The sequence below is a fragment of the Choloepus didactylus genome, chromosome 4 (genome assembly GCF_015220235.1).
Source record: "Choloepus didactylus isolate mChoDid1 chromosome 4, mChoDid1.pri, whole genome shotgun sequence".
In the NCBI taxonomy this organism is placed as follows: Eukaryota; Metazoa; Chordata; class Mammalia; order Pilosa; family Megalonychidae; genus Choloepus; species Choloepus didactylus.
The window spans coordinates 3,646,092-3,672,094 of NC_051310.1; the positions used below are offsets into that span (position 1 = coordinate 3,646,092).

At 64.7% G+C, this 26,003-nt stretch overlaps 2 protein-coding genes across 5 annotated transcripts; one reads left to right on the forward strand and one right to left on the reverse strand.

The window, feature by feature from the left end:
- Window positions 1–8,275: 8,275 nt before the first annotated feature.
- Window positions 8,276–15,795, reverse strand: TRMT61A (tRNA methyltransferase 61A). Of its 3 annotated transcripts, none has more exons than XM_037831765.1 (4): window positions 14,658–14,757; window positions 13,754–14,113; window positions 10,974–11,240; window positions 8,276–9,638 (listed from the first exon to the last, which is right to left on the reverse strand). In XM_037831765.1, exons 2-4 carry the CDS (start codon window positions 14,082–14,084, stop codon window positions 9,379–9,381), a joined length of 858 nt encoding a protein of 285 aa, XP_037687693.1. In that variant the 5' UTR covers window positions 14,085–14,113; window positions 14,658–14,757; the 3' UTR covers window positions 8,276–9,378. The 3 variants fall into 3 exon arrangements, with proteins under 3 accessions (XP_037687693.1, XP_037687691.1, XP_037687690.1); XM_037831762.1 differs by lacking the exons at window positions 8,276–9,638; window positions 10,974–11,240 and adding exons at window positions 12,154–13,200; window positions 14,984–15,795 and having other exon boundaries at window positions 14,658–14,863; XM_037831763.1 differs by lacking the exons at window positions 8,276–9,638; window positions 10,974–11,240; window positions 14,658–14,757 and adding exons at window positions 12,151–13,200; window positions 14,361–14,641.
- Window positions 15,796–19,294: 3,499 nt separating this feature from the next.
- On the forward strand, window positions 19,295–22,403 carry CKB (creatine kinase B). 2 transcript variants are annotated; one of them, XM_037831767.1, is made up of 8 exons: window positions 19,296–19,421; window positions 19,674–19,878; window positions 20,014–20,168; window positions 20,244–20,376; window positions 20,712–20,883; window positions 21,486–21,609; window positions 21,758–21,947; window positions 22,051–22,403. In XM_037831767.1, the coding sequence occupies exons 2-8, from the start codon at window positions 19,686–19,688 to the stop codon at window positions 22,227–22,229; spliced, it is 1,146 nt and encodes a 381-aa protein (XP_037687695.1). In that variant the 5' UTR covers window positions 19,296–19,421; window positions 19,674–19,685; the 3' UTR covers window positions 22,230–22,403. The 2 variants fall into 2 exon arrangements, with proteins under 2 accessions (XP_037687694.1, XP_037687695.1); XM_037831766.1 differs by having other exon boundaries at window positions 19,295–19,421; window positions 20,014–20,376.
- The last annotated feature ends 3,600 nt before the right edge of the window (window positions 22,404–26,003 follow it).

The window sequence follows — 26,003 nt, forward strand, 5'->3', positions numbered from 1 at the left end:
TGGGGCCGCCGGCGCGCTGTGAGTGAGGGTTGGGGGCTCGGGTTGTCTTTCTCTGCGTGCATGTGCTCGTGCCCCCCACGCCCGCCTCCTGGAGCAGCTGCAGCTGCCCTCCCCGCCCCCACCTCGGCCCCCTTAATTTATGCCGAGAGGGGGGCTGGCCACTCGCTGGTCCCCCGCCTGGCAGCGGCTTTGTCCCCAGGCGGGTTCCCAGCGGCCGCCTTTGGGAAGAAAGGGCCCTTCTCTGGCCGGCGGTGAGGTCGCCAGGAGGGGCCTGGCGCGCACAAAGCCGCGGCCCCCCGCCCGCCCGCTGGCAGCTGCCTCTTTGTCCCCAGCTCCAGCCCAGGCGAGACCCAGAGGGGCCCAGCTCGGCCTCGGCAAGGCGGGGGGCCCGGGAGGGGGCGACCTCCGCCCTGGCCTGGCTGCCGGTCAAGTGACAACCCTGCCCTGGACGCTGCACCCAGGGGCGGCCTGTGGGGCTCTGTGTCCTGCCGTCTGCGGTGTCCGGAGGCAGCCTGGGGGTGGCCGGGGCAGGCCCGCAGGGGTGAGGGGCTCTGGGGGCTGGGGTGACCCGCAAGTGCACGGCCCGGCAGCCCCTCCTTCCCGGCAGCTGGAAAACCAGTGGCCCCTGGTCCCAGAGGAGCGAGTGGGTGTGTGTACGTGGGTGTGTGTGTATGCACGCTCGAGTGTGAGTACATGTGTGTGGCGGGAGTGAGGGCTGGGTGGCCTGAGGGCCCTGGGCACTTCCCCATGGGACTCAAGCTCCTGTGGTCACCCCAATCCAGCAGGGGAAACTGAGGCTCAGAGAGGCGGAGTCCTCGGCCAGAGGCGCACAGCCCCGGAGAGGAAGCCGCCCTCCTGGACGTCCCCGTTCCGGAGCTGTGCACTGTGAGAGTGACTCCATGAGCCTCACCCCAGGCGTGCACTGAGCACCTGCGTGTGCCCCCCTCCCCCGCCGCGCGCAGATCAGCGAGGGGCCGACCTGGGGGGTCAGGAAAAGAGGGGGTGTCTCGGCCGAAGCGACAGAAGCTGCTCCAAGAGGTGCGAGGTGCGCACCGCCCAGCCTTCAGGGCGAACGTCGGGCCGGGAGCAGGGGGAGCCGGGCGCGACCACCGGCGGTGGGAGGAGGGACGGGGCAGCGCGCGGGGCGGGGGCTGCAGGGGGACAGGGGGCCCTGGCGGGGGCCCAAGCCGGCTCGAGGGCTTCCCGGGGACGGCGCGGAAGTGGGTCCGACGGCGGGGGCGTGCGGGGCAGCCGCAGGCACCGGGGCCCCCTGCTCCCCACCGCCCCCCGCGGCCCGGCCCCTCGGCAGTCTCCCCACGGAGGGCGGAAGCGGCGCCGACGAACCCCCGCCCTGGCCCCAGGCGAGGCCGAGGAGGGGCTGCGCGTCCCGGGCGGGGTGACCTGGGGGCAGGGGGTCCGGGCCCGTCCGCCGCCTGGGAAGCGGCTCCCGCCCGGCGCGCCCATTGTGCGGGTAGCTTAGCAACGAGCCCCTGCGGCCGCCGGGCCCCCCGCGGCCCCGCACTCCGCCGCAGCCCCCGCAGCCCCCGCAGCCCCGGCTTCTGGGCCGAGGCCAGCCCGGCCTCCCGCGCCCCGTGTGCGCCCAGCGCCGCCGGTCCCGGGGTGACCCTGCCTGCAGGCCTCTGGCCTGTCGGTGCTTCCTGTGAGCCACACACGCGCTGTTCCCAAACCGCCCCACGTTCCCTGTCCCAGGCCCTGTTTATAAAGCGATTTTCCTGCCAAGTGAAAGCAGCCAGATCCAAAGGCCACACTGTATCTGACCTCGTTTGTATGAAATACCCATCATCAGTGAATCCATCAAGACAGAAGGCAGATGGGGGTTGCCTGGGGCTGGGGGGGGGGAGGCGGGGAGTGACTGCTTAACCGGGACAGGCTTTCCTTTTGGGATGATGAAGCCATTCTTGAATTAGCTAGACGTTTCTCATTTCTCGCCATGGTTTCCGGGTGAAGACTCGTGAAAGCACAAGGAGCGCAAGCAGCCTGCAGCGACGTGAACTTCTGAGGCATCTGCTCGGGCCAGGGGCGAGGCCAGGCTGGCTGGCGGCAGTGGGGCCCAGGGAGGGTCTGGAAGGAGAAGGTGGCCTCTGGGTGGGGTCTCTGGGGTGGCAAGAGAGGGTGGCTGAGTGGCCCCAGCTCCCTGCTCCTCTCCCCTCCATCAAGTTCTCTCCTACGTCCGTGGCCATCAGTCCCAACCCGGAGGAGGTGTTAGGATACTGGAGCACAGGCAGCTGCCCCTGCTGGGGACGGGGCTACCCCTGGTTCCCCCACAGCCCATGTCCCTGCTGGTCGCTGCCACCCCTGTGCTGGGGAACCCCAACTTAAGGTGAGGGGGCTCGATTGATGCCCAGAGCCCCAGGGAGGCAGGGATTCTGGCTGGCCATGTCCGTGTGCCTGGGGGCCCAGAAGCCACCTTTGGGCAGGGGCCTTGACCAAAACGATGGCTGAGCTCGGCCTGGGGCAGTCTTCCTCCTTTTTTTCTTTTCTTTCAACTTTTCATTAAGGAAAAACACCAAACAAATGCAAAAATAGAATGTTACAAAGAATCAGGGTAGCCAGCTCCCAGCCCCAACAGGGACCAACTCAGGGCTAGCCTGGCGCAGACCCCCCCACATAGCGGCCCCTCTACCCTCTCGTGACACCAGCGTCACACCCACGGGGCGTCACACTGCTCAGGCTGCCCGTTCCCCAGTCGTCTCAATTGTTCAAATAAAGCATTTGGCTTGCTGCGATCAGGCCCCCCGGTGCCCTCTGCTCTGCTCCGCTGGCTGGGAGGCCCCCAAACCCCAGGGGCGGACACTGGGGAGGGAAGCAAGCATTCCAATCAAAAGGAGCAAGTTGGCTCTGTTGGACGACTCTGCAGCCTCGGAAAGCGCCACGGGCCGTGTGCCAGAAGCTTCCCCAGGGTTGTGGCCGTGCTGCCCAAGGGCTCTAAGTAAAGGGGTGTGTTTGTTTAAAAAATAAGAGAAAGGAAAGAAGAGAGGTCTGTGAGTCCCGGTTCCCCTGGCAGGGGCTCTCACAAGAGGGGTGTCAGCACCCCCGGAGGGATCCTTAGAACACGCCCACCTGGGCCCCAACCCAAGTTCTGATTCTGTCGAGAGAATCTGCATTCCCACCCAGCTCGCAGGTGCTGCTGATGCTGCCGATCCAGGGGTCACCCCTGGAGCAGCACTGACCACGGCCCTTGCATAGACGTGCCTGAGGTAGACCTTTAGGAACGGTTTTGCTGTCTGGGAAGTGAGAATAACTGCTTGTGGGTTTGCAAAGATTAAAGAACCAAAAACAGTGCCTGGCACAGTAGGAGGCACTTATGTGTAAGAGGCACCTAATGGCTTGCTGTTGGGATGCTGTGCTAGTTTGGATGTATTATATCCCCCGAAATGCCATGTTCTTTAATGCAGTCTTGTGGAGGGGACATATTAATGTTGATTGGGTCAGAATCCTTGGATCAAATTATTTCTGTGGAAGATATGGACCCTGCCCATTCAGGGTGGGTCTTGATTTAATCACTGGAGTCCTATAAAAAGAGCTCACAAACAGAAGGACCTCAGAGCAGCTAAGAGAGACATTTGGAAGACGGCCATTGAAAGTAGACTTTTGCTAGTCCAGAGTTTGCCTGGGAGAAACTAAGAGAACACCCCCAGATGCTTGGAGAGAAACGTCCTGGGAGAAAGCCATTTTGAAACCAGAACCCTGGAGCAGATGCCAGCCACGTGCCTTCCCAGCTGACAGAGTTTTTCCAGATGCCATCGGTATTCTTCAGTGAAGTGCCCTACTGTTGATGCCTTTGTTTGGACATTTTCATGGCCTTCAGACTGTAAGTTTGTAGCCAGATAACCCCCCTTTTTAAAAACCAATCCATCTCTGGTACTTCGCACAATGGCAGCATAAGCAAACCGGAACCGATGGGTTTGACTCCCTGGTGCACCTCCTGGTGGCAGCGTACCCGGGTCACCACATGGATGTGGGCTCTGGGGGCCTGTGACATCATCCATCTCAGTCCTCCTGTGGGTACCCAGTAGTAACATGATGGAATCAAACAGCTTCAATGAGCTTATCTACTTATAATTCACCTTGCTTACAAAAATATATTCCATGCAACAAGATAATATTTTGCAAAAAGTAAGAAAACCAAGACATCAGTGAAAAATGGGTAAGAAATAACATGAAACTGGAATGAAGTTCTGTATGCTTTCGCCAGAAGAGCAGTGTATCTGGCTCTGAGCTTCCCAGTGGCCGTGGCAAAAAGGGGAAAAAGATTAGCCAAAGGAGTGCTTCTCAAACGTGGATGGTCAAATCACCTGGGGATCTGGCTGGAATGCAGATTCTGGTTAGGAGGTGTGGGGTGGGGTCTGAGATGCTGTGTCTCTTGTGCTGCCGTCCACAGACCTCAGTTCTCTGAGCACAACTCACAGTGTCCCTGTGTTAAAAACCATTGAGGGAGAGCTCCGTGCAGGCCCACACTGGGCCCAGCTGCTCGGGATGCCCAGATGAAGTGGCTTGATCCACAGGGAGCTCCGGGGCCCCACTGCTGAGCCCCAGGAACTGCGCCTCGCTCAGCCTGCGTCGTGGCCGGGCGCTCGTGGCTACAGCGGGCGGCCAGCAAAGAGGACGGAGGCCCACACTGCAGGACCCGGGGAGGCTGGTGAGGAGGGTGAGGCACAGGCCCCCAGAAGAGCCCAGGGCCCAGGAAGACCCCCAGGGCCGGAACTAAGAGGGGCTGCGGGTGCCGAATGCTCAGGGGGCCTTGTGGGAGTGTGGTTGGGGGCTCGGGGTTATCCACATGGGGCCTGAACTGGGTGTCGAGGGGCAGCTTGGAGCTGGGTGTGGCGCTCAGGGGCTGGAGGAACATGAGCCCCCAGGAATCCTCAGAGAGGCAGGGCAGCCTCCTGCCATCCCCTCAGTCCACACAGAAGGGGAGCTGAGCCCAGGAGGGGGCTGGCAGGAGTCGGACCTGCCCAGGGGCTCCCACACCTTCCCAGGGGTCCCGACTGGGCCCCTGCCCTTGACTGGGCACTGGCACCTCCCTTGCAGAGGGGGCACCCGGGGCTCCCAGTGCCTGGCCCACCACTGCGGGGGCTGCTGGGTCCGGGGGAGGGGAGGGCAGCACGAGGGTGGGCAGGGGGCAGCCAGCCCGGTGGGCAGCAGCAGAGAGGGGCGAGCCAACGTTGCGAGGGGGCCGGCAGACGGGAGGAAGGCCCGGCATTAAAAATAGCCTCCCCTCCGCAGCCCCATCCGCTCTACCCTGCTTCTTCTAAAAATGTGCTTGCACCCGGCCTGCCCCCCTGCTGGAAGTCCAGGGCAGATGTTGGGGAGAAAGCTGATTATTGTCCAAGGCTGGAGGCTGCGACCGAGCGCTCAGCGAGTGTGACCCAATTCCGAGCTATTCTCAGCCTGGTGGGAGCCGAGCTATTCCCTCCCGCCACCACCGCAGCCACCGCACGACCTGACTTTGAAACGCCCTCATCCCGCTGCCAGGCCGCGCAGCCTCCCCGGGCGTGGGGACACGGGGCGCACCAGGCCACCCCCGGAGCGGAGCTGGACACAGGGCACTGGCGTGGAGGCCGCCGAGCCCGTTCTCAGCCTGCCTCTGCTGCTTGCCAGCCAGGCACCCTCGGGAGAGGCTCCCAGTGTCTGTGACACGAGCCCAAGCACAGTGCCCACTGGGATAGAAGGGCCCGGCTCCTTGACCCCTCCCTGCCCCCCAAGCCCTCTGTCTCCCATCAGAGTCACGGAGTCCCTTTCCCCACCCTGGACCTGAGGTTTGGCACCGTGACATGCTTTGCCAAGGGGGTACGTGCGGGCACGAAGCAGCCAAGGGCTTGAAGGGGGCCCTCCTGGCTGGGCTTGCCCCTCCTGTTCCTGGGCCGTGGGTGCGGGAACCCACCGGGGCAGCACCAGCCCCAGGTGAGACACGGAGCCGAGGCCGGCGGAGAGCAGCCAAGCCCCAGATCGGGTGGAGCTGACGGTTGTTCCAACCTTGTGGGTTTTGTGTTTTTTTTTCCCTTTTTGGGTGGTGGTGTGGTAGTTGTTATGCAGCATGTCTGTGCTGACGGCTAACCAATACACCTCCTTGTTCAAAAGCTGTGGTCAAATGAGGAGCCGGCCTCCCAGGCCTAGTCCAGGTGATGTTCTCAGTTTTCTGACATGACCAACTATAAGCACCATGGCTGGTGGCCAGAATTTCCCAGAAAAGTCTCGATTTGAACCTTCTTTCCCGTTATCCCGAAAAACTGCAAGTGACCCTGAGGGTGCTAAAAACTACTCAACTGCCTCAAGGTGCAAAGTTTTCTCAGATTAACCCAGAAGTGGTCCCAAAACTCTGGCCTTGGGATCTGAAACAGCCAGATGGGTGTGAGAGGGGTTGGCGGGTGCCCAGAGGAGAGCAGGAGACCCAGACGACGGGAGGGCGGAGGGGGCAGGCGGGCCAGGGTAACCTGAGGGCATTGTTGAGGGGTCCCTGGGAAGACCCCGCCATCACTGGCCACAGGGCTTGGCTTCCCTTATCCCTCCGCATCCACACGCAGGTTAGGAACCAGCCCAGCCCCACCCCCAAAGGTCGGGGCAGCACTAACCCGGTTGCGGCGTCTGAAGAGGGGGAGGCCTGGGAGGCTGCCTGGAGGTGGCGGCTGGAGCCAGGCCCCAAGACCCTCTGCCCCTGGCCCCAGGGTGGGCTCCTGGCCCGGGGCCCTTGTTGAAGTGAGGCAGGGTATGAGCTGGCCAGTGTGGGCTGCCCGGGCCTCAGATCTGGGCGAGTCTGCCAAGCAGGAGTTGGGAGTCATGTGTCATCTGGGTCCCCTGGGCTGGGGGATGGGGTGGGGACTTTCCAAGAAAGGGCCTGAGCTGAGTGAGTGTCGGGCCAGGAGGGGCTTCCTGGTGAATCCTCGCCCCATGATGAGCCCCGGGCTGCTGACCGGAGGTGACCCCCACTGTCCTGTGGCCCAGCATGTGCTCACCGTGGACACCAGGCCCCATCTACAGAGCTGGGTGGCGCTCCCCTGCCGGGGGCTTCTCAGGCTGCTGACCAGCACGGGTGACAACCACAGTCCAGCAGGGGAGAGCCATGCTGAGAAGGGGACATTTGAGTGGGGCCTTGAAGGACAAGCAGGAGTTTGCTGCTGGCTCAGAGCCTGGTGAGGGAGCAGAGGACTGCATATTTGGGGGTGCGGTGGGGCTGGGGGCAAAGCTGGGCCTGGAGGGGCATTTGGGGGCTGGACACAGGGGGTCCCGGCAGCACAGACCCCAACTCAGAAGAGGGCAATTCTGGGTCCAGGTCTCCTGACCCCCACAAGAAGGGAGGTGCAGGTGGTGGGGAAGGGGGCTTTCCCACTGGCCCTCCCGGCTCACCCTGCACTGGTCCATGACCTCTGACCTCATCCATGGCCATGGTCAGTTCCCAAGGCCCGTGTGCGCTGTAAACCGCCAAGGGCCAACCCTGAAAGGAACACTTCCCAGATGCCCCAGCAGGCCTTTCCCCCAAAACCAGGGGAGCCTGGCGGTGGGGGTGGAGGCTGCAGTTACAAGGGTCCTTCCCTGGGGAGTGGGGTGGGCTGCCCTAGAGCCCTGAGCCCCAGGCCTGTGCTGCCCACCCCTTCCTGCACACCTGGCTCTGGGGTCACCTGCATTCATGCTGTTCCCGTCCCAGAGGCCCCTTGGGTAAGGTCTGGTTCTCCTAACTCTGTCCCCAGGCCAGACATAAGGTCAGAGTCCTGGACAGGTTCTAGAAGGGGGAAAGCCCCTCTGTGGAGACCAGGGAGTGCTGCATGGAGGAGGGGGCCTGGCCACGCAGACAGTGCAGCTGCCTAGACCTGTCCCTGTGCCCAGCGTCCTGGGTGACGGCCTCTGCTAGCTTCTTGCTGCCCCTGGGGCCTGCACCCTTTCCTACCTGAACAGGCAACCTTGGGTGCTGGGATGGCAGGCCAGGGGTCCTTCAGGGGCATGGGGGCTGCCCTGGCCAGACCAGGCCCCCAGCTGGGAACGGAGAGCGACTTCCAGCCATGGAGGGGGCCCAGCGTGCCCCCCCCCCTCTCTCTCACACACACACACACACACACACACACACAACTTCTCCCTCCCTGGGGACAATCAGCCCTTTCTGCTGCAGGCTCAGGGTCCCACACACTCAATCCTTTGTCTGCCAAGGTCCAGGCCTCTATCCCAAAGTCTGGAGCTGCCCAAGCGCCTGTCCCGCCAAGTGGGCAGTGAGCAGGTTGACCCGCCCAGGCGCAGGGGACAGGCCGGAGTCAGGCATCAGGCGGCGTGACGTGGCAGCAGCAGTCATTTATTGCCCCGTCGGCACTCAGAAGCCCTGGTCCCACACAGGGGGTCTGGGCTCCCCTTGGCCAGCTGGGCTGGGTGACAGAGGCCCAGACAGCAGCCCTCAGTCAGAGGAGGTCCAGGCCGAGCAGGGTAGGGGGTCAGCACCCCTTCCTGCCCACAATCCACGTGTGCACTGAGCCTGGCAGAACCCCTCTGGGCCCCCACCCTCCCGGGCAGCCATCTGCTCAAACTTCAAGATGCAGTGACAAAGGCATGGCTCCCGGGGGGTATCGCGGCTGTGCCCCTCCCCCTATGCACTTTTGTCCCTGGGCGGGGGTTCCTCCCCAAGACCCCAAGGTTTCCTTGAGGGCGGAGGGATCCACATAGTTCTGGAGTCCTACAGGACAGAGGTTCAGATCCCAGCACTGACAGTCTCATTGGGTAGCCGGCAGCAGCTTCTGGTCCACTGGGGCCCCAGGCTCTTCTAGCTCCTTGTAAGGTGAGCTCCTCTGCATGGTCTCACCCACGAACACGCATCTGGCCGCCTCAACTGGAGTGCATCAGGCCAGGGAGCAGGGACATCCCAGGCGGACACGTGCCGTGCCCTTAGGGTTGGTTGCTCCTGGACCCAGGCAGCAGAGCCCCAGGGCCTCCAGCAGCTGCAGCCCAGGCTGGGAAGGCAGTCAACGGGTCCCTGAGGGCGCAGGGCTCAGGGCAGGCCAGGCTTGGGGCCTGCTGGAAAGGGGTCAGACCCTGAGTAGCCCCACCCCAGCCCCCACCCGGGAAGGCCTGTGTAGCACTTTGCAGCAAAATGGCCAAGGGGGTGGGGGTGCAACAGGGACCCTGAGCAGGGTAGAGGGCCCTGGGCCTGGCTGGGTGTGGGGGAGGCGGGGGCATTGGTCTAGGGGGAAGGCAGGGGGACCCCAACCAGAAGACATGAACCGCCGCGGCGGGCCTGCGCCCCTCCTTCGGGCCCCCCCCCCTCGGCCCCACGGGAGGCCCAGGCCCCGCCCCGCGCATGTTTCTAAACACAGGCCCGCAGGCACCCGCGGGCCATATAAGGCGCCTCTGGCCGCGCAGCGCTCCCCGCCCCCGCGCTCCCCGCTAGCCCGGGCTCTTGCTGGCAAAGGTCAGGTAGCCGGTGTGTCCCACGGCCTCCTTCATGGGCGTGCCGCTGCGGAAGGGGCCGGGCGCGGGCCCGGGGCGGGCGCCCATGTCGGCCGGGGGCAGGCTGACGGTGCGGACGCTGTACACCTGCGGGAGCACCTCCAGGGTGCTCAGCTCCGAGAAGCCGCGGGCCGCCAGCGCCTGGCACGTGCGCTGCACCTGCTCGATGCACGGCGAGAAGGAGCAGAAGCGTCCGCCTGTGGGGGGCAGGGCGGGGTCAGAGGGCAGCGGGCGCCGGCCGGACCCCGCGCGCGGCCCGGAAGCCCGTGGCTGGGGGAGCCGCAGAGGACCCCGCCAGTGCCTCGGGGCGAGGAGGCCAGCGGGGAAACCCCACTGCAGAGCAGAGGGCTGGGGCGGCCGGGGCACCGCGGGGGCTCTGGGGACCCCAGACCGAGGCCCCGCGCACACCACCGCGGCCACCCGGGGACAGTGGGGAGGGCGGATGGAGCGCTGGGCCCCGGGCGCAGCTCTAAAAATACGGTGACAGGCTGTGGTGGGGAGCGCGTGGGCCTGGGGCTCACAGGAGGTGGGGGCGGCTGCTGTCACAGGAAATTAGAGGCTGTCGCGCTTCTGGGAACAGGAGGTGCCCGCTCTGCGCGGGCCGACCCCGGAGGGTGACGGGGCGGGGGCGGAGCTGGCGTCCGTCCTCCCCCCTCGGCTGCAGGGACCCGGGCAGGGCTGCTGGGGGTCGAGGGGAGTCGAGGGGCCGGGCCGAGAGAGGGTGCTGGGTGATGGCCTGCACCTGCAGCCACCCCGAGGCGGCATCCGTGGGCCAGACGCCCCGCGTCCCTCCCCACAGGCAGCAGCAGGGCCCCTTCCAGGGACGCCGCCAGCTGCACCATCACTGGGGCAAGAGGGTGGAAAGTGCCAGAGCCATGGACACGTGAGCAGGTAGAGGCAGGGAAAAGACCCGAGGAGCTTCAAGGGGGCACAGGGGACGCGGCAGCAGGCAGGCACAGGTCCCCCCGGGCCACCCACAAGGCAGGACTTCACTGCAGCCCGAGGGAGGCCCGAGAGTGGTTCCCTGGGGACTCAGTTCCCGTGGGGCAAAGCTGGATGGGGGAGGGGCGGAGGGGGCCCTTCTCACCCCCCACAATGCTGAGGGGGCGGGGGAGGGGCAGGCCTGGATCTGTCCCTCCCCCGGCTCCGGGCTGGGGGCGGGAGGGGCATCCGGGCGGCCGCGGCCCGGCTCAGCGGCTCCTTCTCCAGAAAAGGGAAAAACGCGGGCCAGGCCCAACCACCTCCCTGGCCCGGGGCCGAGTCCGCCGCCACCTCCGCAGCATCTTCCCTAAAAGGGGCGGCAGCGCAGGGCCGGGCCGGCGCCCCGGGGGAGGGGCAGGGGGCCCCGCGGCCTCCCAGTGGGGGCGGGGCTGCCACATTCCCCGGGGGCCTCAGGCATTTCCCACCCCGGTGTGGAAGGGGCAGGGCCGCACCCACCCCCCCAGCCCCGACCTCAGGCCGCGTGGGACCCGGGTGGTCTCAGACGATGCCCAGGGCCAGGCCCACCGCAGTCCCCCGGGAGCTGCACACACCTTCCACCTTGAGGGCGTCCCAGGCATGGCCCACGGCCTCCCACGGCGACGGGATGTCCAGGAAGACGGCGTCGGCCACACGGCTCACGCCGAAGCCGCTGCGGCCCACGTCCTGGCTGCGCACGGTCACCCAGCGGTCCACCCGGTGCTCCCGGAACTCCTCCCGCGCCTTCTCCGCCCGCTGCTGGTGGAACTCCACCGTGTGCAGGTGGCCCGTGGGCGCGATGGTGCGGATGATGGCGTGGGACACGGAGCCGCTGCCGGTGCCTGAGGGGCGGGCACGGTCACCGGGAGGGTCTCCGCACGAGGCTCCCGACACAGCGAGCAGGACAGGGAAGGTGTGCGGGTGGACAAACAGTGTTCCCGGCCGGCCGGAGGCCACGCGGGGTCGGGGGAGCGAACGACGAGGCCTCGGCATCTCCCAGCCCCAATGACCGTCCCTTGGCTTCCAGACACTGCGGACGCCTCGCTCGCACCCTGACGCCCATCTTGGCCCACTTGGGCCAGCCCCCTCCCCACCCTGAATCCATCCTATCCACTGCCTGCTCCAACCCACAGCAATGGGACACAGAAGCAGCTGGCGGCAGGACCCCCTTCTCCCCCCTTCACCATCTCTGGCTTTCCCGACTGCACTGGGAACGCCTCTGCCTGGATCCCGAGGCCTGCATCCCCCATTCCCGGCCAGGGCCTGCTGCACCCCCCACCCCCATGACCTCAGCCGGCCCCATGGCTTTAGATGCCATCTACCCACCGACAACTCCCCAAGCACCCACCCCCGCCCCCATGGGAGCGTCGGGCTGCACCCTCACGTCTCCAGCTCTCCCCAGACCACAGCTCGGCGCTAGCCAGGCCAGCCCTGGACAGGACCCAACCCCAGATCCACTTCCTGCCAAGGCTCTCCCAGCCCAGAAAAGGATGCCCGGGTGCCCAGCCCAACCCCCACTGTGCCCCACATCTGATCTATCGGGAACCCCTGCTGGCTCACCACCCCCCCAGGTGGCTGCCACTCCCCACCTACAGGGCGGGCCCAGCCTGCCCCTCTCCCTTCAGTCTGGCCCCTCCCAGCCACAGACCTTCCTCCCGCCTCCAGCTCTGCCTTGCCTCCCCACCCAGCCCATGTGCTCCCCATTCAGCCGGGGGAAAGCCAGTCTCCTGAGGCCCCTGGGGACAGCACCAGCTCCTCTGCCCTCATTCCCGCCACTCCTGCCACGTCCCTGACCCCACGGGCCCACTCCCACCCCAGGGCCTCTGCACTGTGTCCCTTCAGCTCATGGAGGCAACTCCTTCTCTCAGGTCTCCTCTGTCTGAGTTGGAGGGTCCCCTCTCCAGGCTTACACAGAGACATGGCCCTGCATCACCAGCTTTGCAGCCACCAGCAGCACCCAAACACCCCAGCTGGTTCCTTCCCTCTGGGAGGGTGGGCACCTGCTGTGCCTTGTTCATGGCGCACTCCCGGCTCCTGACTGACCCCTGGCTCTTTCACACAGGTGACGGAGCTGGCTCTGAGTCCTGCCTCCGCCCCGTCCCCACCCACTCTCAAACCCACAGCCCGTGTTCTGCATCCGACTCTTCACATTTCAAAGAGCTTGGCTGGGCCAAAGGAACCATCCTGCATCCACGTGGAGGGACAGACGGTCAGAGGCCTTCTAGAAAGTCAGCAGCAGCCAGCAACTCTATGTGGCCCTGGATCCCAGCTGCCCAGCCCGTGAGGGCCACGCTGGGAATTTAGCCCCAGCTGGGGCCTGTCCTGGCCAAACCACCAGCCTCTGGGACCCCAGACGGCCCCAGCACCTCTGTATGAGCACAGGGGCGGGCAATGGCTGGCCTTCAGGCACTTCCACCTGTACCCAGGCCCGGGGCTCAGCAACAGGCAGTGTACACTTGGACTGTAGGTGAGGCCCCAGCAGTGGTCGTGGTGGGGGCAGGCTCCCGGTCCACAGTGAGCTCCAGCGAGGGGCAGCTCTCACAGCACCGGGCTGCACCTGTTCATTGCCATCAGCCGAGGGCCAGTGGTGGGCAGTCAGCACCTCGGTCAGCGCCCACCTGGCCCCACCCACCAAAGCAGGCAGGACCCTGGCAGGGCTCCGCCCCCAGGCCCCTCCCCACCCCCTCAGGTTTGGGTGACAGCACCAGCCTCCTAAAGGTTTTCGGTACCTGTCCATCCGGCCTGCGGTCAACCCCCAGAAAGATCCTGTTAAACAGAAACTGGACCATGTCCCCTCCTCACCTGTACTGAGAGTAAGCACAGTCACATCAGGCTCTGTGGCACGTCTTGTAGCTCCAAGAACACGCTCACCTCGGGTACCTGCCACTACCTCTCCTGGAAAGCTCTCCCCAGGTATCTGCAGGGCTCACTCCCTTGCCACTTCCAGTCTTTAATCAAACATCACTTTCCAGACAGGGGTGACCCAGGCCAGCCTATTTAAAATTATGCCACCCAACCCCGGTACCCTGCTTCACTTTTCTCCATATACCTCCACTCTGAGGACACACTGTCTGTTAATTGTCATGTTCACTATCTGTCTCCTGCAACTAGACTGCCAATTCCGTGAGGACAGTTCTTTCGGCTTTGGTCACCACTCTGTCCTCAGGACTCAGCAAGTATGTGTTCAATGTGCAGTGGGTTTGCCCCGGTGGCCCTGGCGAAGTCACGCCTCATCCAGACCTGTTTGCCCAAGAGCAAGGTAAAACGCAAATCTGCGGCACCTGAGACCAGAGACAAAGGACCAGAGTTGAGTAGCTGGGCCTGCCCGCAGGAAGGGCAGCCCGAAAGAACTCACCAGATTCACAAACCACAGAGCCAGGCCGCAGCTCCAGCATCATGGTGAGCAGGGCGATGTCGGTGGAGTACAGGATCTGGGTGCGGTGTGGCAGGTTCAGAGTCCAGAGCTCCGGGGTGGGGTGCAGCACGTACACCCAGCCGCCCCGGCCGCAGGTCACCTTGGAGCCGAAGGGGCGGCCGATGAGGTCGACAGAGTGCCGCACGACGCCGTGCCGCGTCTGGGTCTGCGCCCCACGCTGCACGCGCACGGCCACCATCGCACCATGGCCCAGTGAGAGGATGGCCGTGTCGCCCTCTTTGATCAGCTCCTCGTAGGCCACGAAGCTCATGGTGCCGCGGTCTGGGGGGCACCAGGGACCTGGGGAGGGGCGTATGTGGGAATGAGCAGGGGAGGGGGCTGTGAACTCAGGGAGCGGAGGGGATGCGGTGGCTGGCTCGGCCCCTGGCCCTGCCCAGCAAGCTGCCATTTCCAGTCTCCAGGGCCGCACTGACATCTGAAGCCCTTCATGGTCTGGGCCACGAAACAGGGGCCGTCAGCTCCTGCAGCCTGGCAACGGCAGAGGATGGGCCCAAGGACCCCCACCAAGTAAGGCCCCTCTCCTCACCGTTCCTCCAGGAGCTTGGCGCCGATCCCCCAAAGGGCGGCCTTTGGGAGGTGTCCGCCAGCGGGGGAGCACGGGCACCCCCCCATCTCCCCACTGCGGGTTCTCGGTGGGCGAGCGGCAGGGGGATTCCGGAGCCACCGTCAACGTAAACACGGGCCCAGCCGGCGCAGGGGCAGGGCGGCGGGGCCCGGGGAGGCCCACGGGACGCGGGCAGGGATGGCGCGGGCCCGCCGGGGAGGGCCCTGAGCGTCGCGCCCGCCTGGGGCGCCCCCACCCTCGGCCCCCGCAGAGTCTCACCCGCCGGAGCTCCTGGGGGTCCCGCTCACGGAAACTCCACACGTGGCTCCGCGCCCCGTCGCCCCGGCGACATCACTTCCGGTTCCAACCCCGCGAGCGGCGCCCGTCGATGACGTCACCCGCGCCCCGCCCCCGCGCGCAGGCTCCCGGGGCCGCGTCTCCCGGGCGACTGGTTTCCCGACGGGAGTTCCGGGAGAGATGTGTGCCTTGCAATGGAGAGGAGGAGCCAGAGGACAAAATGAAACCGACTGCCCCGCCAGCCGGGAGGGTCGGGAGCGCGTGACTGCACATCTGTTCGGTCACCCGTGGGCACCGCGCGCGCTCACCAAAAAGGGCGCTGCCAGGGCGGGTGTCCTCCCAGGCGCCCCCCGCCGCCCCGGGCCGAGCGGCCTGGTCTCCCCTGTGGACGTTCACGCAGACCGCTCCTGTGCGCAGCGCCACCGGCCCCCAGGCTTGGCTGGGCTCAGCAGGAGCAGGAGGTGGCGTTCTGGAAGGATCTGCTGCAGTGGCCTTAGGCCCGGGCCTGGCCGCCTCCTGCCCGGCCTCCCCCTGCTCAGGCTCCTTGAAAGGGCACGTTCTCTCTGGTGCAGAAGCAGCTTCAGGGAGGGGAAGGGGAAGGCTCTGCTAGAACCGGGGTACCCCAAGAGCCTGATGACCTGAGTACCCTTTGGGGCCTGAGCAGGGGACTCGGGGGAGGGGACAGCTGGAGGCCAGGGGCAGAAGAGGGAAGTGGAAGCAGTGTGCCGTCTCCACCAGGCTGATTCAGAGCAGGTTCCTCTCTGGGGGCAGGGAGCATGGAGTGTCTTCCTCCAGCCCACAGTTTCCTGTGACCAAGGCATGTCCTGTGAGCCCCAGGGATCAGAGAGGGATAGAGGCCACCCACCCTACCCTGGGACTGAGCCTGGGCCTGAACCCAGGGCTGCTCCCCAGCTAGCACTGACCCGGGAAGGACCCCAGGCTGCACTCCTTGGGCCTGGGGCTCTGCCAGTCTTGCCTCCTGCAGCCCCTGGTCAAATCGAGGTGTCCAGGCCCCTCCAGGAGCCAGCCCACCAGTGAGGCAGCCTGAACTCTCCCTCCTCTGGGACCAGGTCCTGGCCCTGGGCCCCAAAGGGTCTGTCCTCTGCCCCCTCCATGCCCCTGTCCTGGCAAGTGAGGGACTTTGGTGGCCTCCACCTTTTTGTGGGGTCGTAACCCTATGGAGTCATTGCAGCCTCCTGCCTCCTGGCCTTGGACATTGAGACAAGCCAGCCCCATTCCACAGCTCCCCAACCTTTGCTCTGACTTGACAGCTTCACTGCCTGAATCATCCCTAACTGCTCCCCTGGGTGACCTCAACTTTCCACTTCTGGGAGTTTCCTCTTCTAGCTTCTCAGCAGCCATGTGGAGGCTGAGTTAGGATGTTGTCTTGACTCCCCACTTGCTTCTCTGTCCATGGCTGACTGTCCAGTGCCTCCGGTGCCCCCTCCTCCAGGCAGCCTTCCCAGAGCTGCCTGTTGACTGAGGCCCAGGTTAGGCTGGCTCCTTTCCCAGGGCAGCTCCGGGAGGGTTGGTATATTGGGTCCCTTAACAAGGACTAGTGCTGCATATGCCCAGCTAAGTGTTCTCTCATCCAATCCTCACCACAGTCCACTGAGGGAAGGACAATTTTACAGATTGGGTAACCCTAACTCAGAGAGGTTAAGTAACTTGCCTAAAGTCACACAGCCCATCTGGCCTAAGTGGGATTGGGATTTGAAGCCAGCAAATCTGACTTCAGAGACCCAAGAGCAGATTTAAAGAAAGGTGGGAAAAGGAAGGAGGCCCTGGAGAGGAGGGCAGGTCACCCTGGAGGAAGGAAGGAGGCTGAAGGTGTGCCCATGGAAGAGGCTGGTCTGGCTGCGCCCCTAGAAGGGCCTGGGAGAGCCGTGGTCCCAGGGAGAGCCTTCTGACTGTCCAGTGCAGCCCTCTACCCACCCTGCTCCAGACCCCAAGGCAGCCCCTGTCCCTCTCCTGATCCCAACCAATTCCTCTTTGGGCTTTGCAGAGCCAAGGGAAGCAGTGGCCACCCCCACCCCCTGGCCCCCAGCTGCATGCCCAGGACAGCCTCCCCTGTCCTGCCCGGCGCCGGCCCCTGCTCTCCCCACCTCCCCCCTCCCCCCCTGCCCCACCCGGACCCTGCCCCGCCCTGCCCCATGGAGCTGGCCCGGGTCCGGGAATGAGAAGGCCTGGGCATCCTTTGAGGCACCCGGCACCGCCCCCTCCCCACCCTCGTCCGCCCCACCCCAGGGTTAATGTGTAACCAAGTGTGAGTTCTGAGGACCGTGGACCATAAACCAGCCGGTGATGTCATGGCTCCAACTGGATGCCGCCAGACTGGCTCCTGTGCGCCCTGTGGAAAGTGGGCGGGGAGGACAGGGGCGGGGAGGTTCCACAGACCAATTCGAGGTCCCCTTGGAGTCTCTGTTCTGGCTATGGTAGAGGCTGCGCCCCTGCCCTTGCTCCTCTGCTCTGGGTACCACCAAGGCTCCCAGGCAGCCCCTGCCTGGTGTCGGCGGGGGGGCCATCACCCTGACATTAAGGTCCAAGGGCCTCAAAGACCCCCATTCCGTCCCTGGCCCTGCTCCCCACTTCCAGCCACTGCTTCCCTATCCGTGCCACCTGCCCACTCCGAGTCGTCTGTCTGTCCGGCTCAGGCTCGTCCTGGCTGGGGGCCCCCCAGGGCTGGCCTTTGCCTCCTTAGGACAGGGCCAGGCCCTCAGGGTTGTCAGCACCAGTCACCCAGCTTCTCTGCAAAACAGGGACAGGAATGTCACCCCAGGAGGCTGAGGATGGCCAGAAGTCCTAGCCAGGAGAGGCCCTTGGTGCTGGGGCAGGGCCCGCCGACCCCCACACTCCCGTCTTGACCTGGCCCACGCAAGGAGGTGGGAAGGGAGGTCGTTTCTCCCTGGGGGGCAGGAGAGGCCAGGCAGGCCCTCAGCTGTCGGGGGTGGGGAGGGCTGGCCTTCTGGAGACAAAGGGGAGGCCTCCGGGGCTCCCCCAACCTCCTATGCCTAGTGGCCTCCAGGGACCTCAGCTCTGGTTTCTAGAAACAGAAACTTGAGCCCATCGGGCCTTGGTGGTGGGGTGGGAAGGGCAGCTGCAGAGATGTCTAAAATAGGGGGAAGGGGCAGCAGTTGGAGTGTGGGTGGAAGGCACAGAGCCCTGGGATTTCAGGCCTAAGGGGCATCTGCGCTCTGGCCAGCAGAGCCACATGGTCCATCTTACTGGTCTACAAAAGGCTTTCTTGGAACAGGTCGTGGCAAGCCAAGGTGCCGGCGGCGGAGGGCATGGGAGAGCCCCTCTGCAGTAGGGCGGGGACAGTGCGGCGCGGCCCGCTGCCCCCGGCGCCCAGTGCTGGCAGGTGTTCACTGTGCAGTCATGGAAGGGAATTTGCCACATGCACACACAGGAGGGTTTTCCTACCTTTCTCTCTTTTACACCTAGCCGCATATCCTGGGCATTTCTCCCACAAGCTTGAACTTGCTCTTTTTAGTAGCTGCATGCCATTCCCCAGGAGGGGGTGCTTCCACTCCCCACAGGAGGGGCAGCCTGGTTATTTCCGGGTCACCCTGGGCAGCACCCCACCACCACCAGGCCTCTTCCTCTACTTGAGGAGAGAACTGAGACGTTTTCCATAGGTGGATTCCTAGAAGGGGGATCATTGGGTCATGGAGTGCAAACATCTTTAATTTTAATGGATACTGCCAAATTGCTTTCCAAAGAGAGTGTAAGCGAGTCACAGTTGCAGGCAGCGTGATTGTCATCCTCCAGGCAAAACCCAGGCCAGTGTCGATCTTTCCCATTTCTGCCAGTCTGCCGCCTGCGGGGAGGGGGCACAGCACACGTCGCTGTTTTCATCCCCATGGGCCTTAATTCTTAATGAAAATTAAGATTCTTAATGAGAATTAAAAATCTCGCACCTGCTTGTTGTTTATTAGCTTTTTCTTTCCCCCCCATCTTTGTCGAGACCGTCCTTGGGCGCGGGGGTTGGGAGGTGGAGTTGGGAGGTGGAGGAGGGAGCTGAGCCCGGGCCCCCGGAGCGGGGTTGGGTGGGGGTCCGAGACCGTGCGGGGCTTGGCGCCCCTCAGCGGCCTCTTGGAGCCACCATCTCCCCGCAGCTGTCCGAGGAGGAGGGTCTCGGGCTCGGGGCCGGGAGCCCCGGGCCTTGCCCAAGGTCAGGGCACGCAGCCAGCCTGCGCCTTCCCTCCGCGCGGCGATCGCCCGGGAGATGCCCGCGGGCACCTTGAGGAAGGTCGGCGGCTCCCCGCCAGCTCCCCGCCAGCTCCGACGGGGGCGGCAGCTGCAGTGCCTGCTGCGGGGCCTGGACGCTGTCGCCGGACCCTCGCCGCGGTCACCTCGGGAACCGTCGGGACAGGGGAGGGCAGGGGCCGGGGTGCGGGGGAGCCGAGTGCCCTCAGGGGCCGGGTGGCTCTCGGGCCTCGGTTTCCCGCCGGGAGGCGAGGGGCGGCGTGTCCAGATGTCCGAGGGGCTCCGCTGAGGGGTCCCGGGCGGCGCGGGGTGCGGCCGGGGGTGGGGGGGGTGTCCGGGGCTGCGGGCGGCGGACAAAACGGAGGCACCACCCCGCACCGCGGGCCAATGGAATGAATGGGCTATAAATAGCGGCCAATGGGCGGCCGGCGTGGCGCCCTTTAAGAGCCGCGGGAGCGCGGAGCCGCTGCTGTCCGCCCGCGCCGCGCCGGAGCCGCAGACCCTCGGAGCAGGACCGCCCCCCGCCCCGGCCGCCCGGTGAGGGGCCCAGGGCCGGGGTCGGCGCGCGCCTGAGCCGAGGCGGGGGGCGCTGCGCGCGGGGGGCGCGGGGCCCGCGCTGGGAGCTCGCGCGCGCCGGGGCGGGGGCGGGGGCGGGGGCGGGGGGCTGGGGCCGGGCTGCGCCCCGGGCCCTCCGGCGCCGCGGACCCCGCGGATCTTGCCGTGTCCCGGGGGAGGGTGGGGCCGGGACCGCGGGCCCCGGCGCCCCGCTGACCCCGCGTCTCCCCGCAGCCCGCCGCCGCCATGCCCTTCTCCAACAGCCACAACGCGCTGAAGCTGCGCTTCCCCGCCGAGGACGAGTACCCCGACCTGAGCGGCCACAACAACCACATGGCCAAGGTGCTGACCCCCGAGCTGTACGCCGAGCTGCGCGCCAAGTGCACGCCGAGCGGCTTCTCGGTGGACGACGTCATCCAGACCGGCGTGGACAACCCGGGTACGCGCACCCGTCCCGGGGCAGGGTCCGCGCGAGGGACGCGCCCTCCTTCCCGCGCAGCCGCAGGGTCCTGCTGCGCGGCCCGGGCTGGCCTGCAGTGACGTCACTGTCCCCGTGGCGCGCCCCCTCCCCTAGGCCACCCGTACATCATGACCGTGGGCTGCGTGGCGGGCGACGAGGAGTCGTACGACGTGTTCAAGGATCTCTTCGACCCCATCATCGAGGACAGGCACGGGGGCTACAAGCCCGGCGACGAGCACAAGACCGACTTGAACCCCGACCACCTGCAGGTGCAGAGCCGCGGGGGCGCGGGGCGGGCGGGCCGGGGGCGGGGGGCTCCGGCGCTCACCCCGCTGCGTCCCCAGGGCGGCGACGACCTGGATCCCAACTACGTGCTGAGCTCGCGGGTGCGCACGGGCCGCAGCATCCGCGGCTTCTGCCTCCCCCCGCACTGCAGCCGCGGGGAGCGCCGCGCCATCGAGAAGCTGGCGGTGGAAGGTAGGGACGGGGGTCGGCGGCCCAACCCTGGGCCCCTCCTGGGCTCGCCCCGGCTTGTTTACCGGTCACCCGAGCCGCCGCCGCGCTCGTATCTGCGCGTGCCCGGCTCCGGTTTCCCCGAGGGCGGGCGGCCCGGGCCCAGGTCCCCCGCCGCCACCGCCGCCGCCGCTGCCGCTTGGCCTTGCCCAAAGCTGGGGGCGGGCGGGAGCGTCGGACACGTCCCCGAGGGCGGCCTGCGGAGGTGGGGGTGGGTCCGCGCTGCTGGGGAGAGGGGAGCCGGCGCGGGCGGGGACAGCAGCACGGCCGCGGTGCCCTCCTGACCGCGCTCCCCGCAGCCCTGTCGAGCCTCGACGGCGACCTGGCCGGCAGGTACTACGCGCTCAAGAGCATGACGGAGGAGGAGCAGCAGCAGCTCATCGACGACCACTTCCTTTTCGACAAGCCCGTGTCGCCCCTGCTGCTGGCCTCGGGCATGGCCCGTGATTGGCCCGACGCCCGTGGCATCTGGTGCGCTACCCCGTCCCCTCCTTCTCCTTCCGCCTTCCTCCCTCGGGGGTGGGGCCCACCTAGACGGAGGAGGGGGCCACCCTGCGATCCCCTGCTTTGGTAGCGCCCAGGTCTCCCAGCAGGTGACCTTGGCTGGCGCAGGCCTCAGCCCCCATCCCCCTCTAGGGAGCCGCAGCCTCTTGTTTTGCCTCTTTTCTCGGTCCCTCCCTCCCCCACCGGGACGCTGCCAGGTGCCGGTGACGCACAAGCTTCTTTGAGTCAGGGCAGGGCGGGGGGGCGGGGAGAGGCTCCCAGCCTGCCACCCCGCCCTCCGCGCAGGGTCAGCTTCAGCTGCTTCTGCCCCTTACCCCCCAGGTAGGGACCCTGGCCCAGAGAGGAGGGCACAGTGTCCAAGGCACACAGCAGCTTGTGTAGGCTGGAGCTGAGCTGCTTTTTTTTTTTAGGGGGGGGGGCCCTCTCTGAGCTGACCCCGGAGAGCTGATGGGGCTGGGTCTTGGGAGGAGCCCACACTCCTGGGTATCCCCTGGTTTGGGGTGGGGGCCTGGGGGTGCCATAAGGTTTTTTCTGGAGGAGCTGGGCCTGACCGTGTCCCCTCCCCCCAGGCACAATGACAATAAGACCTTCCTAGTGTGGATCAATGAGGAGGACCACCTGCGGGTCATCTCCATGCAGAAGGGGGGCAACATGCGGGAGGTGTTCACCCGCTTCTGCAACGGCCTCACCCAGGTGCTGCCCCGAGCCCACGCCCGCACCGCCGGGGGCTCCATGCCAGGGGGGAACCCAGGCCCCAGGCCCCTAGTCCCACCCACCCTAGCCACTCCTGAGGATGGGCACAGCCTAGTCTCCCCTCTCATGCTCTCTTCTCCATCTCCAGATTGAGACGCTTTTCAAGTCTAAAAACTATGAGTTCATGTGGAACCCTCACCTGGGCTACATCCTCACTTGCCCATCCAACCTGGGCACAGGGCTGCGGGCAGGTGTGCACATCAAGCTGCCCCACCTGGGCAAGCACGAGAAGTTCTCGGAGGTGCTCAAGCGGCTGCGGCTTCAGAAGCGAGGCACAGGTGAGGGGGGGGCAGGGAAGGGGGGACTGCAGACCCACCAGTGTCCGTGCCTGGCCACCTCCGCACCCGCCCACTTCCTCCCGGTGACCTTACTGCTCTCCAGGTGGCGTGGACACGGCTGCCGTGGGTGGGGTCTTCGATGTCTCCAACGCAGACCGCCTGGGCTTCTCGGAGGTGGAGCTGGTGCAGTTGGTGGTGGACGGGGTGAAGCTGCTCATCGAGATGGAGCAGCGGCTGGAGCAGGGCCAGGCCATCGACGACCTGATGCCCGCCCAGAAGTGAAGCCCGGCCGTGCCCGCCACCAGCCCCGCCGCTTCCTAACTTATTGCTGGGCAGTGCCCGCCCGGCGGCCCAGCCTTAGCCTCGCTGTAGAGACTTCTGTCGCCCTTGGTAGAGTTTATTTTTTTGATGGCTAAGATGTCGCTGATGCTGAAATAAACTAGGTATTTGGCCTGCTCTGTGTCTCTGCATCTCCACGTGGGGCCTCCTTCTGCCCCCAGGGGCCCAGCAGCCAGACTGCCGGTCCGCGTCCCAAGTCTGCCAATTTTCTACCAGTTCTGCCTCCGCTTTCTCTGAGTTGGGACAGTAGCCAGGAGGGGTCAGTGCGGGCTCCCTGGCCCTCGTCCCTGCTTCCCATGGACTGGGGCCTCTGGGGAGACAGAACAGCCACAGGAGCAGCTGAGGGCGCCTTGCTCGGCTCTGTCCTGCAGGGGAGGGAAGACAGGAAGGGCTTTGAGTGGGGGCTGGGGGCAGGAACCAGAAACTTGCGGCCTTTCTGTCCCCCCACACCCCACAGCCCTGTTCCTACTCTCCTTCCCCCGCCTTCCCTGCTGCCATCCCCAGGCAGAACAGCCCCTTGCTGGCCGCAGGCCCTGCCTTCCTGCCCTTTCCAGGCTCCTGAAATCCCCGGTTCCTTTTAAAACCCTATCAGTCCCTCTCCTCCAGGGCCTTCCGGGTGCCCGTGTCCCCCATGGAGGGGAGGGACCCTGGCCCAGCAGCAGGGGTGCGGAGCTGCTCAGGGGCTGTCTTCCTGGTCCCTGCTCCCCCTCCCAGCTGTAGCACCCCCCCCCCAGTTTCTTGCTTGGGGGTCGCACCGTGGGTGGGCACACCGAGGCCCACGGCCAGTGCCTGGGGAGCAGCCAGTGGGGTGAGCTGCCGGGGGCTAGAGCGACTGTTTCCCCCACCACCCACCCCTTAGCCCCTCAGGCAGTCTGTGCCGCCACCTGCTGGCCGGGCCACCTCTCCCGACCCCCAGGATCAGAGTCTGGGGGCCACCTGGGTGGGGTTTCAACGCCTGCCCCCAGCACGTCTGGGATGTCACTACTAAAGATCCTGCACTAACCTGATCTCCTTTCCCTGGGATGAGTGGGCCACATCAACCTCTGGGTCCCCAGACAGCAGAGCAGGCCCAGGTGGAAGGCAGAGATGCAGGTGTCCCCACACCTGCTTCAGTGGCCAGACTTGGACTGGGGGGCCCATGAAGGATGACCAGGCCAGGGAGGGCTCTGAGGAGCCTTTGCCAGGAGCGGGGGGTCTGAGTCCCCTCAGGGAGCGTCCGGTGGTCTGGTTACGTGGGGGCTGGGCTGGGTCAGACAGTGATCTACAGACAGTGACCGGGGAGAAGGGGGTGTTAGGAGACTGTTGAGTCCACTTGAGCACAGGCAGGGAGCACCGTCCTCCCTGCAGTGGCCACCCTGACCCCCAGGGGAAGCCTCCCCAGCCACCCTGGAGTCACCACCCGGCCTGGACACACCACCACCTGACAATGTTAGCTCAGCGGACACCAACCAGAAACAGGAGGCCCTGAAGCGAGCGCCGAGGGGACCAGTGGAGCATGGGGGGGGTCTCAGCTCGTCTGCCTGTGCCCACCCCTGGCTCCCTTGCTCACACTGTCCCCCCACCCAGGATGCCCTTTCTCCCACTCATAATTAGGCTCCAGCTGAAGACCACCGTTTGCTCGGCCTGCCCTCGGCACCAGTCTGGATGGTGCGGGGCGGCTGTGTGGAACCTGCCCATCCTGTCCTGAGGTGGTCCTGGAGCTGAGGGTCACTTCTTGAGGAGGTTGCAGACACTCCTCTTTCTGGACTGTCAGGATGGGGCACTCCCATATTCAATTACATGAAACCTCATATCACTGAGTGTGGGACCCCCCCCCCCCCCCATCAGCAGGCCTTGCTCTAGACCACTCCACAACTGCCCAAGATGGGTTCAAAACCACCTACCTCCCTTGGCTCACCCGGACCCCGAGGGCACCAGACGTGCCCTCCTCCCCTCAGACAGGGCACCTGACCAGCTGTCAGAAGGCTCCACCAGAAACAGAGCCTCCCTGGCCCTGAGACCTCGAAGTGGGTGCTCCCCACAGTGGCCAGGGGAGCTGAGATCCTTCCTCGCCTCCAGCTGCTGGCCCTAAGCCCCCCGGGTGGAGCCAGTCCAGGCAGGGCCAGTGGCCGAACAGCCACCCGGGAGCCTCGGCCCGCAGTGCCCACAGCCCTCCTGTGCCAGGACCCGCGGGGAGGAGAGCTGGGGCCCCACAGGCTGAGCTGGTCACTTAAAACACTGCTCCACTCCTGGGCCACCTGTCTGCTATCCTTCACTTCCCCATCGCCTCGCTTGTGTAAGCTGCTGCTTTCTTTGGGGACAAGGCAGGGCACTGTCCACAACCCCCTCAGTAGGTGAACCGCCTTTCCAGCCAGCTCCTCAGAAGGGTTCTATGTAGCCTCCCTCTTTCCAAACTTTCAGCAGCATGGATTCCACACATCTAATTTCCCTGGAAGTCATGGTCAAACATGGAAGTCTAAGAAATGCTCCAACAAACCATATTGTCTAGGGATGGTAAAGATGCAAGAACATACTTTTATGCATTTACTGTGGTGGTTCGAGCACAAATCTTTTTGTGAGGCCTCCTGGCAACACCAGTCACAGACGTTTACAGCCTCCATAGCTGTCAGTAATTCTGCGCCCAGGAAAACTGCAGCACTGCTGGCGATCCTGGTTGTGGGGTCTGTCCTGTGCATGGGAGGATGTTTAGTGGCACCCCTGGCCTCTACCCACTAGATGTCAACCAACATGTTGACACTGACAAATGCCCCTCCCCTTTGAGAACCACTCCCTACAGAAATAATTAAGGTACAATTACTTATAATAGTGAAGATCTGGTAATGACTGCCAACAATACCAGCTTGGCTAAAAAAAAACCACACCTCCCCCTGGGGGGGTCCCCTGTGGACATCAACAACGGTGTGGACATCTGGTGAGATGCTGACATGCCTGAAAAGTTGACGTGGAGAAGCAGGTTATAAAACAGCTTGTACTGAGATCCCACACAGACTATGTATGGAGACGGGACCCAAAGATCAGCAGTCAGCTGTGGGTGGGGGGAGCAGGTGAGCTCCTTCTTTATACTTTATTTTCCAGATTTTCTACAGTGAACCTGGATTACTTATATAAGCAGAAATGACTTCTTTTTTAGTGTTTTTTTTTTAAATAAAAAGCTCTAATGTGTTGCAATTCATGGGAGGCCTTTGCAGGGCCACAGGGCTCACTGCCACCACGCTGAGGCAGTCGGGCAGGAGGCCTCTCCCACAGGGGCTGGAAACTGAGGCTCAGGGGAAGGACCGGCCCAAGGCCACCAGTGAGAACCCCCAACTCCAAGTCCTGGGCTCTTTTCACTGCTTTTGACTTTTAAGAACATTCTAGACTGCCCAAGTGCAAAACTTGCTTCTCTAAGCAGTCGCTTGAAAGGCTGTAATTGCCTGGTGGGTGCCTCACTTGCATTTCTATTTTTGAACCAACCTGGTACTTAACAAAACTTCCCAAAGCACCCTTGGGGAGGGACAGGCGGCTATACGTTTTTCTCACATGGATCCTGTGTCAATTTCCTTTCCTTCAGGTTAAAAAAGGAAATCTTTTGATTGGCAAGCAGTCATCTTTCTGGCTTCTTTTCTGGTTTCACCTGAGCAGCGGACAGCACTTCGGTTTGGAGAAGCGAGGCATCGAGTGTCTGTTTACTTAGTACTGCTGAGGGGAGGTTTTTTCCACGTGCACTGCCAGCAAAAA

Coding starts and splice junctions, on each gene's coding strand:
- TRMT61A (XM_037831763.1), bottom strand. CDS start 14,084: ATGAGCTTCGTGGCCTACGAGGAGCTGATCAAAGAGGGCGACACGGCC. Junction 13,201..13,753: donor CTCTGTGGTTTGTGAATCTG/GTGAGTTCTTTC, acceptor CTCTCAGTACAG/GTGAGGAGGGGACATGGTCC.
- CKB (XM_037831766.1), top strand. CDS start 19,686: ATGCCCTTCTCCAACAGCCACAACGCGCTGAAGCTGCGCTTCCCCGCC. Junction 19,879..20,013: donor GACCGGCGTGGACAACCCGG/GTACGCGCACCC, acceptor CCCCTCCCCTAG/GCCACCCGTACATCATGACC. Junction 20,884..21,485: donor CCCGACGCCCGTGGCATCTG/GTGCGCTACCCC, acceptor CCCTCCCCCCAG/GCACAATGACAATAAGACCT.